This window comes from Loxodonta africana, chromosome 19 (assembly GCF_030014295.1).
Source record: "Loxodonta africana isolate mLoxAfr1 chromosome 19, mLoxAfr1.hap2, whole genome shotgun sequence".
Taxonomy (NCBI): Eukaryota; Metazoa; Chordata; class Mammalia; order Proboscidea; family Elephantidae; genus Loxodonta; species Loxodonta africana.
Genome location: NC_087360.1, coordinates 19,418,692 through 19,446,606, shown reverse-complemented (window position 1 = coordinate 19,446,606; position 27,915 = coordinate 19,418,692). Strand labels below are relative to the sequence as shown.

Sequence of the window (27,915 nt, the reverse complement as noted above, 5' to 3'; positions counted from 1 at the left end):
CTGGTGGTGGGAGCCCAGGAATCTGCAACGTTAATACTGTAAACTCCTCAGGTGCTTTTTATGCGCGTGAAGCTTGAGAACCTCTGCTCTGAGGGTAAAACTGGGCTAATCAAGGGGTGGATAGAATGGGGCTCCCTCTTTGGGACTCATACCCTCTAAGCAAATGGCATCTTAAAACATGACTTTCTTTCTTTGGTCACCAGACTGATACCACCTAGCAACATGCAAGCCTCCATTGACAAAAGGGTGATGGCTCCGCATGAGGTGCATTGGCTGGGAATTGAACCCACGTCTGCTGCATGGAAGGTAAGTATTCTACCAGTATACCACCATTGGACTCAGACACCTAAGTTAGTTTTGATTAAAAGGAGATGAGGCAACTGGAACCCTCACTTCAGCCAGAAATGCAAACTGGTACAACTACTTTGGAAACCCATTGGCAGTATCCACTCAAGCTGAACAGATGCGTAATAATGATGACCCAGCAAATGCACTCCTCGGTATGTTACTCAACAGAAATGCTTTCCCATACAAGGGTGTTCAGTGCTTGTACTGCTTGTAATAACCCCAAACTGGGAACTACTCAAATGCCCATCAATAGTGAAATGGATATATAAATCACCCGATAGCCACACAATGGAATACCATAGACCAGTGAGAATAAACAATCTACAATGACGCACAAGCATGAATACAAACACAGTATTGCAGGAAAGAAGCCATGTAAAAAAGAGAATGTATCGTATGCTGGCATTTACACAAAAGTATTTTGATCGGTAGAACTAATACCTAGTGTTAGAAGTCAAGATAATGACACTAAAAGTGTAAGTAATCAAAGAAAAAATAGTTAAATTGGACTTTATAAAAATGCAAAACTTTTGTGTGTTAAAAGAGACTATCTACAAAGTGAAAAGAGGATCCACAGAAAGGAAGAAAATATTTGCAAATCATTGATTTGATAAGGGTCTAGTATGCAGAATATATACAGAACTCTTACAACTGATCTATAAAAAGACAAATAATCCAATTGAAAAATGGGCGAAGGATCTGAATAGACATTTATCCAAAAAAAAAAAAAATACACAAATGGTCAGTAAGCTAATAAAAAGATATTTGACATCATTAATCGTTAGGGAAATACAAATCAAAACCACAGAGAAATCACATTTACTAGGATGACTACTATTTAAAAAAAAAAAAAAAGGATAGCAACAAGTGTTAGCGAGGATGTAGAGAAACTGGAACCCCATACACACTTTACAGGCATGTAAAGTGGTGCAGCCACTGTGGAAAACAGCTTCACAGTTCCTCAAAACGGTAAACATAAAATTACTATATGACCCAGAAATTCCACTGTTAGGTGTATATCCAAGAGATATGAGAACATATACCCACACAAAAACTTGTACACAAATATTGACAGCATCACTATTCACAATAGCTAAAAGGTAGAAAAAAGTCAAACGTCCATGAACTGATAAATGGATAAACAAATTGTGCCATATTTCTACAATGGAATATTATTCAGCCATGAAAAAGGAATGAAGTACTGATACATACTACAACATGGATGAACTTTGAAAACAGTACTTTAAGTGAAATAAGCCAGACACAAAAGGGCACATATTATACGTTTCATTTATATAAAATGTCTAGAATAGGTAAATCCACAGAGGGAGAAAGATTGGTTTTTGCTGGAGGGTGGGGAAAGGTGACTAGGTACTAACTACTACTAGGTACACGGTTTTTGGGTAATACAATTGTCCTGGAATTAGATAGTGGTGATGGTTGCCCAACATAGCAAATATACTAAAAACCAGGTGTGTATACTCTTAAATAGTGAATTTTATGTTATGTGACACATCTGAACAAAAATATTTTTAAAAAATCAAGACAATACATATGCATGGTTTTTAAAAAATAAAACAGTACTAAAAATTTATAATTTTTTAAAATATCACTGTTCCTCTTCTTCCCACTCCACCCTCAGTCTTTTAGCTGCTGCTTCTAGTAACTACAACCATTTTTCTGAATAAGATGTTTATATGGCTAGTTTTTGTTTTCTCAGTTCAGACATTTTCTGTGGGTTTCCAATGAAGCTGGATAAGAATTTAGTTTTCTTGCATCCCCTATTCCACCTTCCCTTCCTATCCTCCAAAAGCCAGCTACCTGAACAAGCTGGGAGCAGAAAAGATAATGAGTAAAAGGGGAATAAGGAAATCAGCGGGTAGAGAGAACAATAATAGTAATAGCGTCTTAGTCATCTAGGGCTGCTATAACAGAAATACCACAAGTGGATGGCTTTAACAAAGAGAGGTTTATTTCCTCACAGTAAAGTAGGCTAAAAGTCCAAATTCAGGGCGTCAGCTCCAGGGGAAGTCTTTCTTTGTCAGCCTTCTCATCAATGTTCCCCTGGACTAGGAGCTTCTCAGTGCAGGAACCCTTGCTCCAAAGGACATGCTCTGCTTCTGGCACTGCTTTCTCGGTGCTATAAGGCCCCCTGTCTCTCTGCTGGCTTCTCTCTTTCATATCTCAAGAGATGGCCTCAAGACACAATCCAATCTTGTAGATTGAGTCCTGCCTCACTAACACAACTGCCACCCATTCTCCCTCATTAACATCATAGAAGCAGGATTTACAACATATAGGAAAATCACACAATACTGGGGATCATGGCCCAGTCAAATTGATAATACAAATTTGGGGGGGGAGGGACATAATTCAACCCATGACCAACAGCTAATACGTATTATGCCTTTTCCATGTGCCAGGCACTGTGTAAAGGACTTTACTACGTACTTTACCTACATTGCATTCTTGATTCTCATCACCACCCTATGAAGCAGGTATGATTATTTATCCCTCTATTTTTTAATAATTTATGTACACCTTAGAACATACACCAGTTCAACAGTTTCTACATGTCCAATTCAGTGACATTGATTACATTCTTCAAGTTGTGCAACTATTCTCACCCTCCTTTTCTGAATTGTTCCTCCCCCATTAACATAAACTCACTGCCGCCTAAGTTTCCTATCTGTCTTAGTTACCTAGTGCTGCTGTAACAGAAATACCACAAGTGGATAACTTCAACAAACAGAAGTTTATTCTCTCACAGTCTAGGAGGCTAGAAGTCCAGATTGAGGTGTCAGCTCCAGGAGAAGACTTTCTATCTGTTGGCTTTGGAGGAAGGTCCTTGTCATCAATGTTCCTCTGGACTAGGAGCTTCTCAGGCGCAGGGACCCCAGGTCCAAAGAAAGTACTCTGCTTCTGGTGCTGCTTTCTTGGTGGTATGAGGTCCCCATGTCTCTCTGCTAGCTTCCCTCTTTTATATCTCAAAAGAGCCTGGCTTAAAACACAACCTGATCTTGTAGATTGAGTCCTGCCTCATTAACATAACTACCGTTATTCCCACCTCATCGACGTCACATAGATAAGATTTACGACACATAGAAAAATCACATCAGATGGCAAAATGGTGGACAATCACACAATACTGGGAATCATGTCCTAGCCAAGTTGACAGACATTTTTGGGGGACACAATTCAATCCCTGACACTATCTAATCTTTTGAGTTGCTGTTGTCAATTTGATCCCACATGGATAGTTCTTTAAAAGAGCACAATGCTCAAGACAGACATTCTTTACTAATTAAGGTAAATATTTGGTTTAAAGAAGACTTCAAAGGATATTATTTGGTTAAAGTTTTAAAGATTATCTCAGGGCAATAGTTTCGGGGACTCATCCAGCCTCCTTGGCTTCAGAAAGTCTGGATTCCATGAAAATTTGAGATTCTCTTCTGCACTTTTCACTCTTTTGATTAGGATTCTTCTACAGAATCTTTTATTAACTCCTGTATTGTTGATAGGAAACTCAGGCACAGAAAGTTAAGTAAACTGCTCAGGGCCACCCAGCCAGTAAGAGGTAGGGCTTGGAAGAGAGTCCCTATGGCATGTCCTGGTCTGACAACTCTCCACTTCCAGGCCACAATATACTACCTTTTTCTCTGAAGTAATATGAGTTGGTTTCTGTTGAAACTCCAAAAATTCTGATTCAGGCACAGGAAATGAACAGAACCTGAATTGGTACAGTAAGGGGACTAAGTAGGGTAAGCCCTTAGAATATTCACAGAGCCTGGAGGACTTGACCTGGCTAGAAGGACTGAGAAAAAAGGAGAGACAGGTAGAGCAAGATCCCACAGAGATACCTGAGTACCACCATTGAAACGGAACCAGACTGCGCACTCCCCTTTTCCAACCATGTAACCACAGGCTATGGACCAATGTTTGGATTGGATAGTTTTGGAATAGTATCTGCCTCCTGAGGCAATGGGTTGTGGCTGGGAGTCACGTGATTCCAAAGGCGGTGTTTACACAGCAGGGGTGGGGCAGATTCCTTTAGAAATGAATCTGTAGATTCAAGCTGTGATTGGCTGTCTAACATGAGGTCAGAAGTAGCCATTGAATAAGTTAATGAATAAGCCATTGAATAAAAAACAGTATTTGTTGCTCAGTCAAGTATTGTTGGGTGAATAATGAGTTGAAGTTTTAGTATCACTGTATAATCAATTCATTTTCTCAACATTCAATTCATTTACAATTATGTGATGTTTCAATAATTCAAACTTCTCCTACTACATCCACAAGGAGTCCCTGAGTGGTGCTAACAGTTAACATACTCAGCTGCTGACTGAAAGGTTGGAAGTTTGAGTCCAACCAGAGGCATCTCAGAATAAAGGCCTGACACTCGACTCCCATAAAATCAGGCATCTAAAATCCCACGGAGCACGGTTCTACTCTGACATATGTTAGATCGCTCTGAGTCAGGAGCGATTTTGAGGCAACTGGTAATATCCACAATGGGTGCTTTCTTTTGAGACTCCCAAAGAAAGCCTATCACTTAAGGGTGTAGGCTCTGGAGGCAGACTGCCCAGGTTTGAATTCCAGATTAACTTCCTCCTGTCTGAGTGAGCGTGGGCATGTTACTTACCCTTCTGATTCTTGCTTCCCCATCTATAAAATGGGGGTAATAATCATATCTGCGTCACAGGATTGTTGTAAAGATCAAGAAGGGCAATATGTGTGATGCATATAACTAGGGTGCCTGGCACACACTCAACTCTGTCTTTTCAACAAGTCCTTTTTTGGTAGCCATTCAGGGCTTATTAACCCACTGTGTGTGTGATGTGAAACTGTTCCCAATTTTTTTTTTTTTTAGTTGGTGTCCTTGCATCACCTACTAACTCTCTCTTTTATCAACAATTACAGAAAAAAAGAAAAGTTTTTCCTCTTCCTCTCGTTCTGTGTGGACCTCCATTCAACCGTCATTCTCATACTTCCTGTGAGCTGCCATCACGGGTCTTCTCTGTAGTTCTCTCTCTTGTGGTATAATTTCTCTAGTCTTCATGCGTTCATACTAGACCAGAGGTTCTCAGCCCTGGCTGCTGGGGAGCTTTTAAAAACTACCCAAGCAGAATGAAGAAAACCAAAGACACAAAGGAAAGATTAGTCCAAAGGACTAAATGAGCACAACTACCACAGCCTCCACCAGATTGAGTCCAGCACAACTAGGTGGTACCCAGCTATTACCACCAACTGCTCTTGCAGGGATCACAATAAGGGTCCCAGACAGAGCTGGAGACAAAAGTAGGACAAAATTCTAACGCACAAAAAAAGACCAGACTTATGGGTCTGACAGAGACTGGAGAAACCTTGAGAGTATGGCCCCCAGACACCCTGATAGCTCAGTAATGAAGTCACTCCTGAGGTTCAGCTTTCGGCCAAAGCTTAGACAAGCCCATGATACAAAATGAGACTAAATGGGCACACCAGCCCAGGGGCAAGGATGAGAAGGCAGGAGGGGACCGGAGGGCTCTTAATGGGCAACCCAAGATCGAGAAAGGGAGAGTGTTGACATGTCGTGATGTTGGCAACCAATGTCGCAAAAGAATATGTGTCTTGTTTAATGAGAAACTAGTTTGCTTTGTAAACCTTCATCTAAAGTACAATAAAAAAATTAAAAAAAAAAAGTAAATAAACACTAGGACACAAAGGATTTATGGAAAAAAAAAAAAAACCTCCCCAGGCCTGGGCCTCACCTCTAGTAGGTCCCTGGGTGGGGCAAATGGTTTGCTGTCAGCTACCAACCTAAAGGTTGGTGGTTCAAATCCACCCAACAGCACCACAGGAGAAAGGCCTGGCAATCTGCTCCTGGAAAGATTACAGCCAAGAAAACCTGATAAAGCAGTTCTATTCTGTAATACATGGGGTCACTATGAGTCAGAATCTACTGTACACAGCAATGGGTTGCTTTGAGTTCCACCTCCAGACAGGTGGGTTCAGTTGGTCTGGGGTGGAGCCAGTTGACTTTTATGTACAGCCTGAATTGAGAATCATTCATTCAGCAAGTATTTATTGGGCACCTTCTATGTGCCACACATTGTTCTAGGTATTTTGGATATAGTAGTGAGCCCTGTCTTAGTTATTTAGTGCTGCTATAACAGTTTTTTTTTATAATAACAGATACTATAAGTAGATGGTTTTAATAAACGCGAAGTTGTTCTCTCACAGTTTAAGAGGTTAGAAGTCCAAATTCAGGGTGCCTGCTCCAGCGGACTCATAGAAACCCTATAAGACATGGTAAAACTGTCCCATAGGGTTTCCAATGAGTGGCTGGTGGATCTGAACTACCAGCCTTTTGGTTAGCAGTGGAGTTCTTAACCACTGTGCCACCAGGGCTCTTCATTAACATCATAAAGGTTAGGATTTACAACACATAGGATAATCATATCAAATCACAAAATGGCAGACAACCGCACAATACTGGAAATCATGGCCTAGCCAAGTCGATACACATTTTTTGGGGACACAACTCGATCCATAACAAACCCTCATAGAACCTCTGTTCTAAAGGAGGGCTGACATTCTAATGACGGGGGGCAGGGCCACCACTGAAGGACCCTGAAGGCAGGGACTTTGTTATAACCTTTGATTCCCCAGAGTCAGGGCTGTAGAAACAACTCAATGCTTGTTTAGTAGATGAACGATCTTCAGTCTTTCTCATACTTAATTTATATTTTTGATTCATTTCACTAGACCTTCAGCTTCATGATGACAATGGAATGTCTAACTTTTTCTCTGTTGTATGCCCAGTTGTTCAAAAAAAAAAAAAACAAAAAAAAAAAACCAGCAGCTTAATTCCTAAACACATTTTTTTTTTTAACATTCCTGTATTTGTTATAATAGCCTGGGTTTCAAGAATATTATGCTGAAAACAACAGTGACATCCCTACAAGCAAACATTTAGAGAGCTGTCGTCTGCCCAAGGTCCGCATTGGTTCCTCGACAGCCATTTCACAGGCTAGTGTGCCCCATGGGCACCCCAATAAAACACCATAAGGCACAGCGAGTCTGTAAATTTCTCTAACCAGAAGGGCTCTCCCCGCCCCCTCTCTCCGCGCCGCTGGCTCTGCCCTTCGTCGCCTCCACTCCGCCCACTCTCGCCGCGGTCTCCTGGCGGCGGCGGCTTTGTCTCGTGGGCTGGTTCCCGGCGGGCTCCCTCCCCCAAACAGCTGCTGCCGGAGGAGCGAGGAAGCGGTGCGGGAGCTGTCCAGCCTCCCGGTGCTGAAACTCCAAGGCTCTCGTTCACCACCACCATGTAAGGGCCATGAAAAGGGGTCGTCCTCGAGCAGTGCGGAGATGGAGGAGGACTTATTCCAGCTACGGCAGCTGCCGTGAGTATCATTGGGGCGACCGAAATGCTGACAGGCTTTCTTTTAAAAAATGAAAGCCCTCGGGGAAGGGGGAACATCTCTGCGTGGCTTCTTGAATTTAAAGGGAACTGTTTTTTTGTCTCAGAGGAAGGAATTAGGCCTTCAGGAGACAAGCCATTTTCCTACCCCAGCAGCCCCAGCCTGTGTATCTCTGACTCAGTTCAATTTTTCAGATCCATCAGGATCTTATGGAGAGCCACGGTGCGATGATTTCTCTGTTAATTGCTCTCCATTCCCAAGGAATCTTGAGGTCTGGGTTTTAAGGAAGCATTAGCTGCTGTTTTGAAATGTGGACTGAATTCATGAGCCCACGCAATGACATCGGTCCTTTCCAGCCCTTGTCCTATGCTGTGAAATTCCTGATTTTTCTGCAGGGTCTTTTGGGAGGGAATGATACTGATGTTGCAAGCTGGTTTCTGAAAAGCTGGGATCCCTTCCTAGAGGAGAGGCTTGGGCAAAGTCCTGTTGTTTATAAAGTGTGTGTGAATGAGAGGGCTGTGCACTGTGGCTGGAACCTCTTGCCTTCTTCTGAATGAAAGGTTTTTGTAACAGCTAGCTGGAGTGGGACTTTCCTTCAAAGGCTGTCTTTGGGAACATCAGAATACACTGCTTAGAAAATGGGGATTTTTAAGGGATACAAAAATTCCTCTGGAAGTCTTGGGTGGACACAACCCAGCAATGGAAAAGGCAAGGACCTTGTAGAGGGGCTTCTTACAGATTTTTCCTACCACCAGCAGATGGTGATTCATTAAACAAATTCCAAGAGTATGCAGTAGGGCATTAAAAAGAACATTTCTGGGGGTTTCTGTTTTAATTTTTAGAAGCACTAGCCATTTGGATGGCAAAAGTAGACTTCATTTGGGATTGCTGGAAAGAATACATTATTGCTTAGCAGGGTTGCATTTTCTTAAAGAAAAAAATTTTCCACTAAGCCACTGAGGAATTCTCTCAAGTGACTTTTAGTGTGACCGATATAGCTCTCTGAGGCTCTGAATACTGAAGGCAATTGTAATGTTTACTGCTCAGGGTAAAATTAATTTTAATTTTTAAAACTTTGATTAATTAAAACTTTAATTTTAAGCTTTTATTAATTGATCCCCAAATAATATATCTTATTATGTAATGGCATTATTTCATAAATGCTAAAGGATGCTCAGTTATAATATCCAGAGGCTGATGTATGAGTACGGAAAATGTAAATGAGTATAAGTCTCTCAAAAAAATATACTACGTTTTATTTATTGTGCTTTAAGTGAAAGTTGACAAATCAAGTCAGCCTCTCATATAAAAATTTATATACACCTTGCTAGGTACTCCTAGTTGCTCTCCCCCTAATGAGACAGCACACTCTGCCTCTCCACCCTGTATTCCCCATGTCCATTCAGCCAGCTCCTGTCCCCCCTGCCTTCTATTCTGCCCTCCAGACAGGAGCTGCCCACATAGTCTCATGTGTCTACTTGAGCCAAGAAGTTCACCCCTTACCAGTATCACTTTCTATCTTATAGTCCAGTCCAATCCCTGTCTGAAGAATTGGCTTTGGGAATGGTTTCAATCTTGGGCTAACAAAGGGTCTGGGGACTATGACCGTCAGGGTCCCTCCAGTCTCAGTCAGACCATTAAGTCTGGTCTTTTTACAAGAATTTGAGGTCTGCATCCCACTGCTTTCCTGCTCCATCAGGATTCTCTGTTGTGTTCCCCGTCAGGGCAGTCATAGGTTGTAGCTGGGCACCATCCAGTTCTTCTGGTCTCAGGCTGATGTAGTCTCTGGTTTATGTGGCCCTTTCTGTGTCTTGGGCTCACCTTGTGTCTTTGGTGTTCTTCATTCTTCTTTGCTACAGGTGGGTTGAGACCAACTGATGCATCTTAGATGGCCACTTGCTAGTGTTTAAAACTCCAGGAAAACATACTGCTTTTAATGAAAGGAAATATATCCAAAAATAGACCCATCGCTCTCAACTAAAAAATAATTCAGAAACTGAAATATGAAATCTTCTACTCAGAATAAGGATATAGTACATGTGGGAACAGCAGATTTACTGTGATACATTTTCAAATAATGTCAGACTAGGTGAACTTTGCAAAACATGCAAAGATTCATGTCTATTTAATCTACTAATACATAGACATGGTACTATTATGACAAATTCTTCCTTAATTTAAAAAAGTAAAAATAGGAAAAGGGTTTTACTTATTTAAATTTTAAAATTAATTAGGTTTCAGTCATAAAAATTATGTGTACATATGATAAAGTTCAAAGAGAAGCACAAAAATAAAAAGTAAGTCTCCTTTCCAACTCCAAGTTCCAGTCCCTGGAGTTAAGTTTCTTAATTATTCTTCCTGATATTTTATATACATAAATGCATATATATAATACCTATTCCCCATTGCTATCGAGTCAATTTCAATTCACAGTGACCCTATAAGACAGAGTAGAACTGCCCCATAAGGTTTCCAAGGCTGTAATCCTCATGGAAGCAGACTGCCACACCTTTCTTCTGTGGAGCAGCTGGTGAGTTTGAACCACTGACCTTTTGGTTAGCAGCTGAGTGCTTAACCACTGTGCCACCACAGCTCCTTATAATACCTATTTAACAACAACAACAACAAAAAACTAAACCCATTGCCGTCGAGTCAATTCTGACTCATAACGAACCTATAGGACAGAGTAGAATTGCCTTGTAGAGTTTCCAGGGAGCGCCTAGTGGATTAGAACTGCTAGCCTTTTGGGTGGCAGCCATCGCACTTAACCACTACCCCACCAGGGTTTCTATAATACCTATTAAAACCAACCAAACCCACTGCTGCCGAGTCGATTACAACTCATAGCGACCTATAGAACAGAGTAAAACTGCCCCATAGAGTTTCCAAGGAGCACCTGGCCGTTTCGAACTGCTGACCTCTTGGTTAGCAGCCATAACACTTAACCACTACACCACCAGGGTTTCATTTATACCTATTAAAAAAAAAATACCTATTAGGAAGGCCAAATTGTGTGCTGGTTGAAAGCATTGGCTCTTGAGCTAGACAGACTTGGGTTCAAATATTGACTGTCACTTCCTGATTGTGTGACTTTGAGCAAGTGATTTAAACTCTTGGGACTCAGTTCCCCTAGCCATAAAACAGAAACCTTTATAGGACTTGATTCATAGAGTTACTGTGAAAATTAAATGAGATAATGTGTGCTAAAAGCCTGGCAGACAAATGACAGACTGGCCCATAAAATAAATAACATCACTTGTGAGTACACTGCTCCTCCAAATAATTATCTAAATGAAACCAAACAGTAAGCATTTACCCTACATCAAAGATGAGACCGTAAGGGGGCACAGGGAAGCTAGATTAGGGAAAACAGAACAACCAGAATGGGAACACTGAGATGCTGATATGTCACTGAATACCGTGAATAGAAATTGTTAAATGAGAACCTAGTTTCCTGTGTAAACTCTTGCCAAAAACATAACCATATGTATGTGTATATTTATATGTGCGTATGTATGTATATGTACATACATACATATATACATACATATATATATAAAAGCCTGGAAGACACAAAACACTAAATACATATTAATTATTATTACATCTGAAAAATCATTTCTAAAAACACTCTGCTAGACTCTCAAAAAATGCAGGTCTGCAAATCCCAGACTACATTTGAATGAAGTCAAAATTAGCCCTGAAATTTATTGACCTCAATGTATAAAAAAGAGTAAACCTAAAAAGGAAAGTCACATGAATCTGAGTGGGTTAAAAATCACGACTCAGATGTTTTTAAACCACACCCTGCCTATATTACGCATAATTGCAAGCAGCAGATTTCCTGAGACTAATACGGTTTAAAAAAAAAAATCCTACCTTGCAGAAGACTGGCAAGAGTGGACTTTAGAACAGGCTCAGTCCCCTGGGAGGCCAAGTGTTAATAGATTATAAGCCACTAAGTAGTTTACAGAGTCGGGGGAGGGGGAAGGGAATGAAGGCACCTAATGAAAACAGTCCTTATTTGGACTTGGGGGCACCTTCACACAGCTCTGGGATGGTTCCTTAGAGACCACAAATAACCCCTGCCTTTCACTTGCTATCTAGTCAGGGATGGTATCACGTATGGGAAATTCAGAAGGCAGAGAGTTTACATCTAGTTCTGCCTCATGGCATAATTTTTTTTTTTTTTTTTTTGACCTTGGGCAAATCAGACTTTTCTGGGTCTCTCCTTTCTAGGATGATTTCTTGAAAGCAAGGTTTGCAGATTTCATTCATTCAACAATTTACTTGGACACCATCATAGATACAAGGGATTCTATAAATGAATGTAGTAGATATGGTCCATGCCCTTGGTCCACAGTCTAGAACTGCGAGGTCCAATATGGTAGCCACTAGCCACATGTGGCTATTTAAATTTAAATGACATAAAATTAAAAAATTTGTTCTTCAGTTGCATTAATCACGTTTCAAGTGCCCAATAGCTACAGGTGGCTAGTCGTTGGCCACATCGGACAGCCCAAGTCTAGAACATTTCTCATTGCAGGAAGTTCTCTTGGATAGCCCTGGTCTCTTGGGAGAGGCAGACACTGGACATGTAATTGTGCAAATAGTTACGACAATCGTCTTAACTGGGCTATAAAGGAGAAGTGCAGGGTGAGGTGAGACTAGCTCTACACGAGAGGAGGGAGGATCAGGGAAAGCTTTCTTGAGGGAATGGTGTTTGAGCAAAGCCCTCAGAAATGAGTAGGAGTCATCCGGGCGAAGAGATACAATGAGGACCATTCCAGGCAGAGGGAACTGTGTGGGTAAAAGACCTGAGGTGGGAAAAAGTTTGATGTGTCTCAGATTCAGGCCAACCAACCAACTAGTTGCCGTTGAATCTGCTCCGACTGATGGTGACCCCATACGTTGCAGAATAGAACTGGGTTTTCAAGGCTGTGACCTATCACAAGCAGATCACCAGGCCTTTCCTCTGAGGTACCTCTGGGTGGATTCGAACCTTCAGCTTTTTGGTTAGTAGTCAAGCACATAGCCACTCGCACCAATCTTAGAGTCCTCAAAATCAGACCAGTGGAATAGAATGAGTAAGTAGCATGAGGAAGGCTGTAAAGAACAGCCGGGGCCACTCAGGACCTTGTAGTTACATGACAAGGGGCTGGAATTTCATCCTGTGTTTGCTCAATCCATCCTCTCTCCTTTCCTATAAATCCTATTTTCCAGAATTGAGCTTAAGCTTATCACCTCAATGAATCTTCCCCTGGCTTCTCCTGGCCTTAATCGGCAACAAGGGTAAAAGTCTGAGCTCTGAGTCCAATAGATCTGGGTTCAAACCCTGACTCTGGGAGACCTCAGGCCAGTGACTTCGTTTCCCCAAGGCTCGGTGCTCATCTGTACAATGGGGATAATGATGGTGTCCACGTGGTAGGGCTCTTGTAAGGATCAGGGGGGTAATCCTTGGCAAGTTCTCAGCACAGTGTCTGGTTCCAGGTACAGACCCAATTAATGATGCTGGTGTTATTTTTCCTTCTTCACTCTGGATCCCTGCTTCCCTTATTCCCCAACTTGTTCGGGTACCAAGGCACCTGGAACTCATGGTCTCCTTTCAGAAGACTAATTCCATGAGAAAGCTTATGTCCAAACTTAAGCCCCTGATCTTCCTCTGCCATACTCCTCTCAGCCTCACCCATGCCAGTTGTTGGTGACTCCATCCATCCTGTTGTTCAGGCCAAAAACTGGAGTCAATTTTAACTCCTCTCTCTCATATTTAACTTTCAATCCATCAGGGAATCCTGGATGTTGCCTTTAAGCTACATCCATACTCCAACCTCTTTTCTCGACCTCTATGGCTATCCTCCTCCCCCCAGGCTCAAGCCCCTGTCATCTGTCACCTGGGTTGCTTGAAATGGTCCCCTTGATGGTTTGGTTTTCTTGCACATGCTCTTGCCTCCCTACAGTCTATTCTCAGTGCAGCAGCCAGAGGAAGCCTTTAAAAGTCAGATCACTTCTTGCCTCTGCTCAAAATCCTCTCATGGCTCCCAACTCACTTGGAGAAAAGCCAAGTCTTTGCAATGGCCATGAGGCCTTACAGGATCTGAGACCCTGTTTCCCATCTCGTCTCATTTCCTCCACTCTCCCCATCGTTCATGCTGCTTCAGCCACACTGGCCTCCTTGCTATTCTTTAAGTAAGCCAAGTAGCCTCCAGCCTCAGGACCTTAAAAAGCTTTTCTCCAAGGTATCTGCTTCTCCTTTGTCAAGTCTCAAATGAACACCTTCTCACCGAAGCCTATGCTGATCACCCGTTTTTAAAGATGCAGCCCTCTGCCCTCACCCTCCAGCACCTGTTCTACTTTTTCTTTTTTTTCACGTCACTTATCACCTTCTAACAGAGTATATAATTCACTCATTTATTGTTTAGTGGCTGTCTTCCTTCACTAGAATGAAAGCCACGTGAGGGCAGGTGTTGCCTGGCATGCCGTGTTTTTTTTGTTAGCTGTTGAGTTTATTCTGCCTCATGGCCGTCCTATGTGTATAGGGTTTCCAGAGACTTATTTTTTAGAAATACATTGCCAGGCCTTTCCTCCAAGGTGCCTCTGAGTGGATTCAAACCTTCAATCTTTTGGTTAGCAGCTGAGCACGTTAGTTGTTAGCACTATATAGGGACATCTAGCGCACCGTAGATTCAATCTAATACTAGATTCCCGTGTGGACCAGTATTACGCAGATCAAAGGATTAAAAAATAAAAACTGTATGAATGGAAAATACAAAATGCAGAAAATCTGTCCATCAGCTGAATTATTTTTCCCTGACAGTTGGGACTACCATTATTAATTAAGCCTAAGCCACTGAACAGCTTGGCTACCTGAAAGATAAGGCACAGCCTTGTTTCATTCCGTTTACCTTTCTGCTCCCTACTCTCTTCGCATTTTCAACCCTAGATCAGGGAGGTAGGGAGAATGGCAGTTTGACTTACCGATCACATGGTTGTTGTTGCTTTTGTTGTTTTCCAGCAAGAGAAGAACTAAATTTTAATAGCAAAGACACTTACTACCCAGTGAATCAGGAAATAGTTTTGTTAGCTCCAACTCACCGCCTTCTAAAGTGGTCCTTTCATCTCTGGACTTCTCTGCCTTGAGAAGGCTCCACCTCATATTGAGTTGAAATCTGTTTCCCTCTTCCTTACACCCAGAAGTTTAAGGTCTGTTCTCTGGGTCCCAGTTGAGCAAACCTCTGCCATTTTCACATACCAGGACCTCAAATACTTGGAGATAGAGGTCCAGACCCTGAGAAGTCTCTTCTCAAATCATACAGATCAAGAAGAGCCTCAGGTCTTGTCTTAAAGGAGACAAAGCAAGTCCATTTTTTAGTAAGCTTGGCAGTTTCTGCTGTTCTAGGTCCACATCTTCTAACCCATATTTCTGACAACCGTTTGTCAATTTGTCATCTTCTGGTGGCTTGTATGTTGCTATGATCTGGAAGCTAGGCCACCAGTATTTCAAATACCAGCAGGGTCGCCCATGGTGGACAGGTTTCAGCAGAGCTTCTAGATTAAGACAGACTAGGAAGAAAGGCCTGATGATCTACTTTTGAAAATTAGAAAATGGGTCACAACAGAATATTGTCTGATGTACTGCTAGAAGATGAGCCCCTACGTTAGAAGGCATTCAAAATATACAGTGCCACAACAATGGACTTGAACACACTAACAATTGTGAAGATGGAGCAGACCGGGATAAAATTTCCTTCTGTTGCACGTGAGGTGGCCATGAGTACAAGCTGACTTGACGACACCTAATAACAACAGCCACCCACATTTGTCAATATGTGTAAGACTCCAAAGATGCCCTAATATGACATAGCTAAGGTACCTGGGACAAAGCTGAGCGATGCTGATTGTCAGTGGATGTTGACTGAGCTCACCAAATATGCTGGACCCTTGTTACAATGTGGTTCTTTGTTGTCCTATCATGGGCTGGTGAGCCTTACAGACGGACTTCCCTATAGGAACATGTCTTCGTGTACTGATTGGAAGAATGAGGTGGGGGAGAGGGAGACTAATATTTGGTGAACTCTCCAGCCCCCTACCCACTGCAATTCTCTTAGTCCATCCTCCAACCCCTGTAACTACCCTAAGTCAACCCCCATCCCCAGTAACTCTCTTAAATCAACCCCTTAGTCAAACTTGCTTGACTGAGCAGGTGTCCTCCTCCCCCCTCTCTATTTCCTCTCTTGCCTTTCCACAATCCATTCTTCGTCTTGTGGGGGTCTATGCCTCAGTGATCTTCTCAAAAACTCAACTCTGACCATGCTGCACACTCTTGCCTTTCTTGAAACTCTTCAGTGGCTTCCCACTGGTCCCAGGTAAACACTAACACTCCTCACTGTGGTCTCCATCTCAGGCTGCATGATCCAGCCTGTCTCTCTGATCTCATCTCCTTGGCCCCACCACCTAGCCTTTGCACCAGCTGGTCTCTCTATCTGGCCCTTTATGTGTGCATGACTGTCTTCTCCTTGTCCTCTTGGATTCAGCCACCTCAGAAAGATCTTCGCTGACCACTCCTCCCTCCCAGTTGTCCTTTATCTCAGCACCCTGTTCGCTTTCTTCTCAAGATACATCCATTTGCAAATGTGTAATGACTTGTCAAGAAATCAAACAACGACATATTGAATTGGGCAAATCTGCTACAAAAGACCTCTTTGAAATATTAAAAAGCAAAGATGTCACTTTGAGGACTAAGGTGCACCTGACCCAAGCTGTGGTCTTTTCAATCGCCTCATAGGCATGTGAAAGCTGGACAATGTATAAGGAAGACTGAAGAATTCATGCATCTGAATTATGGCATTGACGAAGAACATTGAATATAACCATGGCCTGCCAGAAGAACGAACAAATCTGTCTCGGAAGAAGCACACCAGAATGCTCCTTGGAAGCAAGAATGGCGAGACTTCATCTCACGAACTTTGGACATGTTATCAAGAGGGACCAGTGATGGAAAAGGACATCACGCTTGGTAGAGCGCAAGGGAAAGAGAGGAAGACCTTCATGGAGATGGATTGACACGGTGGCTGCAATGATGGGCTCAAATATAGCAAAGATCGTAAGGATGGCACAAGACCAGGCTACATTTTGTTCTGTTGTACATAGGGCTGCTATGAGTCAGAACTGACTCGACGACACCTAACAACAACAACAACAACTTTTTGGTTTACTTGTATATCAGTGGACTACTCCACTAGATCACCCATTTCATGAGGCCAAGGAACCACATCTATTTTGTCCCCTTTTATGTCCCCAGCACTCACAACATAGTCTGCACTCAATAAACGCTTGTTGAAAGACTGAATGATGGTGCCAGGTGCTGCAAGGTGTTCTGTCTCTGTGGACTTCTTTAATCTCCATGGCAACCTTGTGAGGTAAGAACTATCTCATCTTCATTTTATGGGGAAGGAAACTGAGGTTTAGAGAGGTGAAGTAACCTACCCAAGGTCACACAGCTACCAAATGGCAAAGGAGGGATTCAAACCCAGGTCAGTTGACTTCCCAGACCTGGGCTTTCTTCTTCTTTATGGCAGATGACTGCTGTATTTGTGAAGACTCTGAATTCTACCCAGGAATAATCTTAGGTTTAAGCTTCCTTTTCAGTCTGATAGATTCATGAACACAGGGTATAAAAGTCCAGAAGTGCAGATGAAAAGCGAGAAAAAACTTCCTTTTTTGGAAGACCCAATCAAGGTCATAGGCTCTAAATTAAGGTACTAAAGGGAATTACATGGTGGTACAAACAAGGCCTTTAAGTTGACAGCTATTTCCTCAAGTTCTTCTTCTTCTTCTTTAATAGCAACATTATATAAAATAAACATTCCTTGATATTTTGGTAAATTATATGCTATATATACACAACAAATGCCAAGAAACTGTGAGCCAGCCTGCTTCAAAACTCCCATATAGTTAACATATGCCACTGCTATTTTCTTCTTCTTTCATATTAAATTTTTTTTCCCTTGGGAAATCTTGGCTTACGTGGTTAATAAATACTTTTAGGAACATAACTGATTTAAAATGTAGTCCGGATTTCTGAGTATAATTTAATGTCAAAGGTCTGTTTTAAAGCAAGTTTTCATAAATAAAGGTGCCCTAGTGGTTTGCCACTGAAGAAATGTGAACTGATCCTGGTTGAAAATTGCAGGTAGCTAAGCCATTTTCTCCAAGCCTCATTTGACAAAGGTCAACATACTCCACGTTCAAGGTAGAAAGGTGAATTGAAGGAGGCTGGAGTTGTAAGGCAAAAGGTCCCTGGAGGGTGCAAGCAGTTTGCGCTCAACTAGTAACAAAAAGGTTGGTATGTCGTACCCAGCCAGTGACACCACAGAAGAAAGGCCTGGTGATCTGATTCCATAAAGATTACAGCCAAGAAAACCCCATGGAACAGTTCTATTCTGTAACATAGGGGGTTGCCATGAGTTGGAACTGACTCAACAGCAAGGGGTTTGGTGTTTTGGTTTGGAGTCATAAGGAAACCAAACCAAAACCAACCCTGTTGCGGTCGAGTCGATTCTGACTCGTAGCAACCCTACGGGACAGAGTAGAACTGCCCCATAGAGTTTCCAAGGAGTGGCGGGTGGATTTGAACTGCCGAGCTTTTGGTTAGCAGCTGAGCTCTTAACCACCGCACCTCCAGGGCTCCGTATGGAAGCCAGTATTTACTAAATGCCCACAACCTTCCTGCTCGTCAAACTCGGTTAATCCTCACACTGGTCCTGAATGTTCTGTTGTCCCCATTTCCCAGATGAAAACATCTGTAATGTGCTTAGCAGCATGCCACGTGATAAATAAGAGTTCCGTAGTTAGTCACTATGGTTACTTAGGAGGGGCCCTCATGGTGCAGTGGTTAAGCACTCAGCTGCTAACCAAAAGGTCAATGGTTTGAACCCACCAGCTGCTCCATGGAAGAAAGATGTGACAGTCTGTTTCCATAGAGATTTACAGCCTTGGAAACCCTATGAGGCAGTTCTACTCTGTCCTATAGGGTCGCTATGAGTTGGAATGGACTCAGCAGCAGTCAGTTTGGTTTTTGGGTTGGCACTGGTTAATGTAACATGTCAACTTGGCTAGGCCATGATTTCCGGTATTGTGTAACTGTCCTCTGTTTTGTAATCTGATGTAATTGTCCTCTATTATGTGGTATTGTATAATTATCCTCCATCTTATGTGTTGTAAATCCTAAACTTCTATATGCTAATGAGGTAGAATTAGTGTGGAGTGTATCTTGAGTAACGAAGTGTGTGACTCAAGTCACCACCTTTACTCAAGCTACACCCTTAAGTTACCACCTTATCTGATGTAAGGGGAGTTTCCTTGAGGGTGCGGCCTGCATCCAATGTACTTACGGATGCCTTGGCAAAGCTCTCTCGAGCTGTGGATCCTGCATCTGGCTCGTCATCATCTGACCTCCAGTTCTTGGGACCTGAGCTAGCAGCCTGTCGTCTGACCTGCTGATTCTGGGACTCATCTGCTCCTGGAGAGCTGTGAGCCAGGAGCCCGACATCTGACCTAGTGATTTGGGAATTCGCCAGCTTCCACAGCCCCATGAGCCAACAGCCTGTCATCTGACCTCCCACTTGTGGGTTCATCAGCCCCTGCAGCCACGTGAGTCAGAAGAAGCTTCCTGCCGGACGCCTGACCCACAGATTTGGGACTCACCAGCCTCTATAACAGTGTGAGCCATTTCCTTGAGTTAAATCTCTCTTTATACACACACACAGAGACATATACACACACGTATATGTATATATGCTCCAACACACACATATATACGCTTCATTATTTTGTTTCTCTAGAGAATCCAGCCTAAGACACCTAGGATACCCTACGGGGCAGTTCTACTCTGTCCTGTAGGGTCGCTATGAGTTGGAATTGACTGATGGCAATGGGTACAGGTATGGTTATTGATATTTATTATAAAAGTAATAGATGACAGGTTAAAAATTTCAGACATTACAGAAGGGTCCAAAATGAAAAGTGAAAAAAATCTTCCTTCCCTTAAGACCCCCCATTCCCATCCAGTCTTCCTTGCTACGAGCAGCTAGCCTTTGGCTTCTCATGTATCCTTCTAGAAATGTTTATGATTATATGAGCACAGATAGCCTAGACCAGCACACAGACTGCCCGCGACCTGGTTAAAATGCAGATGTTAGTGCTGTAGGTCCGGGTAGGGGCCTGATACTCAGCATTCCTAACAAGCTCCTAGGGGATGCTGGGAGTCCTGGTCCAGGGACCCATCTCAGGGCCTTGAGTAGTAAGGGCCTAGACCACAGGGACCGGATTATAGCACATTTAATAATGAACCTCGTATGCTGAGCAAAATAAGTCAGACACAAAAGGATGAATATTGTATGATCCCACTTGTACGAAATATCTAGAATAGGCAAAGACTTACCAGACCAAAACCTGCTGCTGTCAAGTCGATTCTGACTCAGTGACACTATAGGACAGAGTAGAACTGTTCCCTAGGGTTTCCGAGGAGCGCCTGGTGGATTCGTACTGCCGACCTTCTGGTTAGCAGGTGAGCCCTCAACCACTGCACCACCAGGGCTCCCCGGTACATACAGACCTAAGTTTATCAGAGGTCAGCAGGGGCGGGTGGATGGGAGTGAGCAAGAGGGAGCTCCTGCTGAACGGGTACTGAGTTTCTATTTAAGGTGATGAAAACCGTTTGAAAATGGATAGCGGGGGTGGTTACGCAATAGGATGGATGTAATTAATGTCACTGAATTGTACACTTATCAATGGTTAAAATGACAAAATTTTGTTATGTAGAGTTTACCACAATAATAAAAAAACAATCTTTCCCCGTTGGTCCTTAGAGATCAGCATCAATTCTTTTTTTTAGTATTTCGTTAAAGGGATATGCCATAATCTATTGAATCGCCCCCCTCCTGATGACAGTTTGTTTCAAGTTTATTATTATCACAAACAAAGCTGCCAACAGCGTGCTAGCGCTAGAAGACAATTAAGCAGAGGGGCTGGGCAGGGGGACTCTGAGGTTAGATGGCTTTTACCAAAGCTGCTTCCTGCGTGACATAGGGCAAGTTTTCAGCCCCTTTGTACTTCAGTTTCCATGTCTGTAAAATGGGGATAGTGATTAACCCAACCTGTTGCCCTCGGGTCGATTCTGACTCATGGCGACCCCATGCGTTACAGAGTAGAACTGAGCTCCATAGGATTTTCTTGCCTGTGACCTTCACAGAAGCAGATCACCAGGCCTTTCTTCCACAGCACTGCTGGGTGGGTTTAAACTGCCAATCGTTAGGTTAGTAGTGGGGCTTGAATGGTCGGTACCACCCAGGGACCTTAGGAAATAGTTATAGCGGAGATTAACTAAAATAATCCATGTAAAGCACTGTACACTGGCAAGCTAGTAATCCACAGATGTCATTATTAGTACCATAAACTGTTGATTCTTGAGACCTATCCCTGTGACAAATGCCTAGCAGAGAAATTCTGAGTGGAGGCACAGGGCATCTAGAATTTTGAAAGATATCACATATTGCCTTCCAAAAAGGTCACAGTGGTGGCAACTACTCACAGTAGGAAGTAGGGATCCCTGGACAGTCCTTGAGGGGAGGATGTGAGCCGCCTTCTCAGCAAGACTCAAGGAAGAGCACCAGGCCCCACAGCTATTTCCTTCTGTGATGTCACCCTCAGGGTCAAGGACAAGCCATTGACCTTCCCTTCATTCCTGAAAATGAATCGGTAGCACACATAAATATCTATTTCCTTCCTTTCCTTTGCATAGGGTTTTCTTGGCTGTAATCTTTACAGAAGCAGGTCACCAGGCCTTTCTTCAAGGTGCTGCTGGGTGGGTTCAAACTGCTAACTTTTAGGTTAGTAGTGGGGCTCAAAATTATATTTCCATCTTCCAGGAATACTCTGAGGGACTGTTTATATTTTTGATTTGGGTGTTGCTTCCTGGGGACAGAGAGCTCTCCTCATTTGTGGTTCTCTTCCTGGAACCCATTTCACACCACCCCTTACTCAGCGGGTTCGAGAACTGACATGTCACCTTCCTGGCCAGACTTCCCTGCTCCCTCAGTCCACTACCCTCTCTCACCGTACCAGTTCATTTTATTCACAGCATTTCTCACGATGTGCAAGAGACCTATACCAAACCAAACCAAGCCAAACCCACTGCTGTCAAGTCAATTCCGACTCATAGTGACACATAGGACAGAGTAGAACTGCCCCATAGGGTTTCCAAGGAGCACCTGGTAGATTCAAACTGCCAACCTTTTGGTTAGCAGCCATAGCTCTTAACCACCTCGCCACCAGGGTTTCCGATAGCGATACAGCTGTATCTGTATCTATAAAACCCAGTTGCCATGTAGATAACCCCGACTCATGGTGACTCATGTATCAGAGTAGAACTGTGCTCCACAGGGTTTTTCATAGCTGATTTTTTGGAAGTAGATCACCAGGCCTCTCTTCTGAGGCATCTCTGGATGGACTCAAACCTCCAACCTTTCAGTTAGCAGCAGAGTGTGTTAACCATTTGTACCACCCAGGGACTCCAATCTATGTATCTTTATCTGTATACCTCTCTCTAAACACACACACACACACATGCACATATATCTATAACCAAATTAGTTTTCATCAAGTTGATTCCGACTCATGACAACACCGCGTGTTGCGGGGTAGAACTGCATTTCAAAGGGTTTTCTTTTTCTGATAATTTTTTATTGTGTTTTCGGTGAAGGTTTACACAGCAGTTCAGGTTCCCATTCAACAATTTCTACACAAGTTGGTCAGTTATAGAATTTTCAAGGCTGTGACTTTCTGGAAGCAGATTGCCAGATCTTTCTTTCAAGGTACCTCTAGGTGAGCTCAAATGACCAACCTTTTGGTTAGTAAGCGAACGCTTAACTCTTTGTGCCACATATTTAGTAAAACAAAATATATATATTTAATGCCTGTTCCCCCTTCTCGTAGACTGTGAGCACTGTAGGAAGGAGTCTGAGTCTGTTTGGTTCACCTGTGTTACCCTAGCAGCACCTTTGGGCCTGGCACAAGGTCTGTGTTCAATAACTATTTGTTTAATAAAGGGACAACTGGATTCCGGGAACATCAGTGACAGTGTTAAGGGATGAGAGATTTCTTTTTTTATTGTGGCAAAATTCACATAACATAAAGTTGACCATTTTAACCAATTCGGTGGCATTTTATGCATTCACAACGTTGTGTACCCGCCACCTCCATCTAGATCCAAAGCACTTTCATCCCCCACGGGAAGCCCGGGCCCCTGAGCAGTCACTCCCATCCTCTCTTCCCCCAGGCCCTGCAACTACCAATCTGCTTTCTGTCTCTCTGTATTTGCTCACTCCGGATTTTTCATATAAATGGAATCCTACAATATGTGGCCTTTTCTGTCTGGCTTCTTTCACTCAGCAGAATGTTTCTGGAGGTTCATTCGTGTCGTAATATGCAACAGTAGTTTCGGAATTGACTCCATAGCACACAACACAACAACTAGGAGCCTGGTGGGGCAATGGTTAAGCTGCTAACCAGAAGTTTGGAGGTTCGAACCCACCCAGCGGCTCTTCAGGAGAGAGACCTGGCAATCTGCTTCGGTAAAGATTACAGCCAGAGAAAACCCTGTGGATCACAATGGCCCAATCTACAAGCGCTCATGGGGATGGCACAGGACTGGTCAGCATTTCTTTTGGCTGTGCTTGGGGTCACCATGAGCTGGTGGTGACTCTGGCAGCTAACAACAACAGAGCCTGCTCATACCAACTGTGGGGAGCTGACTGATTGTTGAATACTCAGGAATTTTGCAAGCCTGTTATTTAACCTGTTGGTAGCTTGAAATTGTCCATGTGGGAGTGTTTACCCCACGGCTATTGGCAAACGCTACAAATCAGCATGTTTTTGGTTGTGGCTTTTGTGTTTTGAGGGCTGTGTTGCAGGCACACACTGCTGGTTTTAGAGCATCCCCTAAAGCTACGTAAACACATAACCTGAATAAAATGGAGTCCTGGCTGAGAGAGGGTAGCTTAAAAGCGGCCCCTGTCCCACCTTCTAGCCAGACTTCCAGCTGAAGGCAGGCTGTTTCCAAGCCTATGCTCCCAAATGACGCCTGCCTTCCAGCTGGGAAGAGTGCCCAGCTCCAGACGTCAGGGACATTTGTCTCTTTGAGTCCTGTGTTACAGGAATTCTGGGCCTCTTGAGTGAGGAGTGTGAGCTGCGGGTGCTCAGCTGCTCCCACATGACTGCTTCATGCTGGGGTGTGGGCTGAGGGAGCTGGGTGGGGGGGCGGCAGAACCGTTCATCTGACTTGGATGCACTACAGCAGTGCCCCTCAAAGTATGGTCCCCAGATCACCCATGTCAGCACCTCCTGGGAACTTACTAGAAATGCAAATTTGTCCTCGGCTGAGACTTTCTGAGTGAGACACTCTTCGGAGTGGGACCGGGCCGTCTGTGCTGTGACCAGCCCTGCAGGGTTCTGAGTCTCCCTGGGTTCCAGGACTCCCGCCCTGAAGAGCTGTCAGCCAGGCTGGAATTGAGCTCTGCCTTTTGATTCTCGCTCCAAACATGCTGTTGCCCAGTGCCTTGCAAACCTGTCCTCGAGGGCCAGCTCTGTTCAGGCCTCTCGTTCATTCCCCAGACGCGTGTGAGCGCTTGGGAGAGACACTGGTGCCTAGTGATCAGGGCCGAGGGCTCTATCCAGTACCGAAGAGACCCAGGCCTGAGCCTCAGCTGCTTCAAGCTGTGTCATCTTAGGTAACAGTCTTAACCTCTCTGAGCATGTTTTCTCATCTTTAAAATGGGAATAACAGTACCTAGTTTATAGAGGGGAGCCTTGGTGGCACAGTGGTTAAGAGCTCGGTTGGCATCCAAAAGACTGGCAGTTCGAATCTGGAACTGCCTCCTCCGGAACCCTATGGGGCAGTCCTACTCTGTCCTATATCATCGCTGAGTCAGAGTCCACTCAGTGGCAACCTGTATGAGAAGCCCTGGTGGCATAGTGGTTAAAAGCTAAAGCTACTAACCAAAAGATCAGCAGTTCAAATCCTCCAGGTGCTCCTTGGAAATTCTATGGCGCAGTTCTACTCTGTTCTATAGGGTTGCTATGAGTTGGAATCGACCTGACGGCAACAGGTTTGGTTTTTTAATTCATAGAGGGGAGCCCTGATGGTACAGTGGTTAAGTGATTGCCTGCTAACCAAAAGGTCGGCGGTTCGAATCCGCCAGCCTCTCCTTGGAAACCCTATGGGGCAGTTCTACTCTCTCCTATAGGGTTACTGTGAGTTGGAACTGACTACATGGCAATGGGTTGTTTATTTTTTCTTTTTTAAATTTATAGAGTGCCTGGGGCGGGGGGTGCAAACAGCTAAAGTGATCGACTGCAAAGCAGAAGGTTGGAGGTTTGAGTCTTCCTAGAGGTGCCTCAGAAAAAAGGCCTGGTGATCTACTTCTAAAAAATCAGCGACTAAAAATTCTGTGGAGCATAGTTCTCTAGGAATGCAGGCCCCAGATGGCCAGATAATCAAATTTTCAGGAGAAATCAAGAATCTGGTATTTTATATGAATTTTTCCAATTTTTAAATTTTGGCACTCACTTAGAAAAAAAAATGCTGTGTGGACAACTCTTCGTGGGTGACCAAATTATTACCTCTGTTATTTGCGGACAGGTGAGTCCCCAAACCAAAAAAAACCACTGCCGTCGAGTCAATTCTGACTCATAGCGACCCTACAGGACAGGGTAGAACCGCCCCACAGGGTTTCCAAGGAGCACCTGGCAGATTCGAACTGCTGAGCTTTTGGTTAGCAGCCATAGCACTTAATCTAAAGGCTGGCAGTTCAAAACTACCCAGCAGTGCTGCAGAAGAAAGGCCTGGCGATCTGATCCCATATAGATTACAGCCAAGAAGACCCTATGGGGTGGATCTGCTCTAACGTATGGGGCTGCCATGAGTCAGAATCAACTCGACAGCAATGGGTTTGGTTTTTGGTTTACATACAGGCAGATGAAGAACTAAACTCTGAAACACACTTGCTTCCAAACAGTATTCAGGTCTAGAACAAAGATATCCTTATTCACATTGCCTACCATATGCATGGGGCCCCTGGAGTTGTACAGTGCCCAACCTACCCAACTGTACATGGCAGCCCCTCAAGATAACTCTTGAAATTGTCTCTTCCTTCCCCCAGCAGTCCCACTCAACAGAAATGTCATCTTCCACTCATTCAACTCTCTGGACCATGAAAAAAGCCTTTCACCTGTCTTGGGCACAAAAGCTGAGCAGCAAGGCCATCGAGGGGGAGTCCTAGCCATGCTGACCAGATTGTCTCTGTCTTCCAGTGTGGTGAAATTCCGTCGCACAGGCGAGAGTGCAAGGTCAGAGGATGACACGGCTTCCGGAGAGCATGAAGTCCAGATCGAAGGGGTCCGCACGGGCCTAGAGGCTGTCGAGCTGGACGATGGGGCAGCTGTGCCCAAGGAGTTTGCCAATCCCACTGATGGTGAGGGCACCCTGCAGTTGGGGCATCAGCCCGGGTAGTGATCAGGGGCTCTGAGGTGCCAATGTTGCCTCCCCAGGTGGCACTCTCAGAAGGGTCTGGTGAAGGGGCAGGGGGAGGGCCCAGGGGGCCCAGGGTGACACTGGACATGTAGGCTGGGCCCATATGGCTTGCTTCAGCAGGCACGGTTACATCACAATCCCTACCAGTCGGCATCATTACACAATACTTGGCTGAGGATGGTGGCCACAATGCTGAGGATGATGACAAAGGTGATGGTAATGAGTATGTTTACCACAATGATGGTGATGGTGATGGTGGTGGTGGTGGTGATGATGGTGGTGGTGATGGTGATGATGGTGGTGGTGATGGTGATGATGGTGGTGGTGATGGTGATAGTGATGATGGTGGTGGTGATGGTGATGATGTCGATAGTGATGATGGTGGTGGTGATGGTGATGATGGTGGTGGTGATGGTGATGATGGTGGTGGTGATGGTGATGATGGTGGTGATGCTGGTGATAGTGATGGTGGTGGTGATGGTGATGATGGTGGTGATGGTGATGATGTTGGTGATGATGGTGATAGTGATGATGGTGGTGGTGATGGTGATGATGGTGGTGGTGATGGTGATGATGGTGATAGTGATGATGGTGGTGGTGATGGTGATGATGGTGGTGGTGATGGTGATGATGGTGATAGTGATGATGGTGGTGGTGATGGTGATGATGGTGGTGGTGATGGTGATGATGGTGATAGTGATGATGGTGGTGGTGATGGTGATGATGGTGGTGGTGATGGTGATAGTGATGATGGTGGTGGTGATGGTGATGATGGTGGTGGTGATGGTGATAGTGATGGTGGTGGTGATGGTGATGATGGTGATAGTGATGATGGTGATAGTGATGATGGTGGTGGTGATGGTGATGATGGTGGTGATGCTGGTGATAGTGATGGTGGTGGTGGTGATGGTGATGATGGTGATAGTGATGGTGGTGGTGATGCTGGTGATTGTGATGATGGTGGTGGTGATGGTGATGATGGTGGTGGTGATGGTGATAGTGATGGTGGTGGTGATGGTGATGATGGTGATAGTGATGATGGTGGTGGTGATGGTGATAGTGATGATGGTGGTGGTGATGGTGGTGATGACGGTGATAGTGATGATGGTGGTGGTGATGGTGATGATGGTGGTGATGATGGTGATAGTGATGATGGTGGTGGTGATGGTGATGGTGGTGGTGATGGTGATGATGGTGGTGGTGATGGTGATGATGGTGATAGTGATGATGGTGGTGGTGATGGTGATGATGGTGATAGTGATGATGGTGGTGGTGATAGTGATGATGGTGGTGGTGATGGTGATGATGGTGATAGTGATGGTGGTGGTGGTGATGGTGATAGTGATGATGGTGGTGGTGATGGTGATGATGGTGGTGATGCTGGTGATAGTGATGATGGTGGTGGTGATGGTGATGGTGGTGGTGATGATGGTGATAGTGATGATGGTGGTGGTGATGGTGGTGGTGGTGGTGATGATTTTGGTGATAGGGTGGATGGTGATGATGGTGGTGGTGATGGTGATGATGGTGATAGTGATGATGGTGGTGGTGATGGTGATGATGGTGATAGTGATGGTG

The 27,915-nt window shown here is 44.1% G+C and overlaps 1 protein-coding gene across 1 annotated transcript in view; it reads left to right on the top strand.

Annotated features, from left to right (window-relative positions):
- The first annotated feature begins 259 nt into the window (after window positions 1-259).
- Window positions 260-27,915, top strand: part of SVOP (SV2 related protein) — an 87,118-nt gene continuing 59,462 nt past the window's right edge. The window contains exons 1-3 of the mRNA XM_010598914.3: window positions 260-306; window positions 7,431-7,733; window positions 26,118-26,278. Of these exons, the coding sequence (XP_010597216.2) occupies window positions 260-306; window positions 7,431-7,733; window positions 26,118-26,278 (511 nt within the window). The remainder of the gene's footprint in view (window positions 307-7,430; window positions 7,734-26,117; window positions 26,279-27,915) is intronic.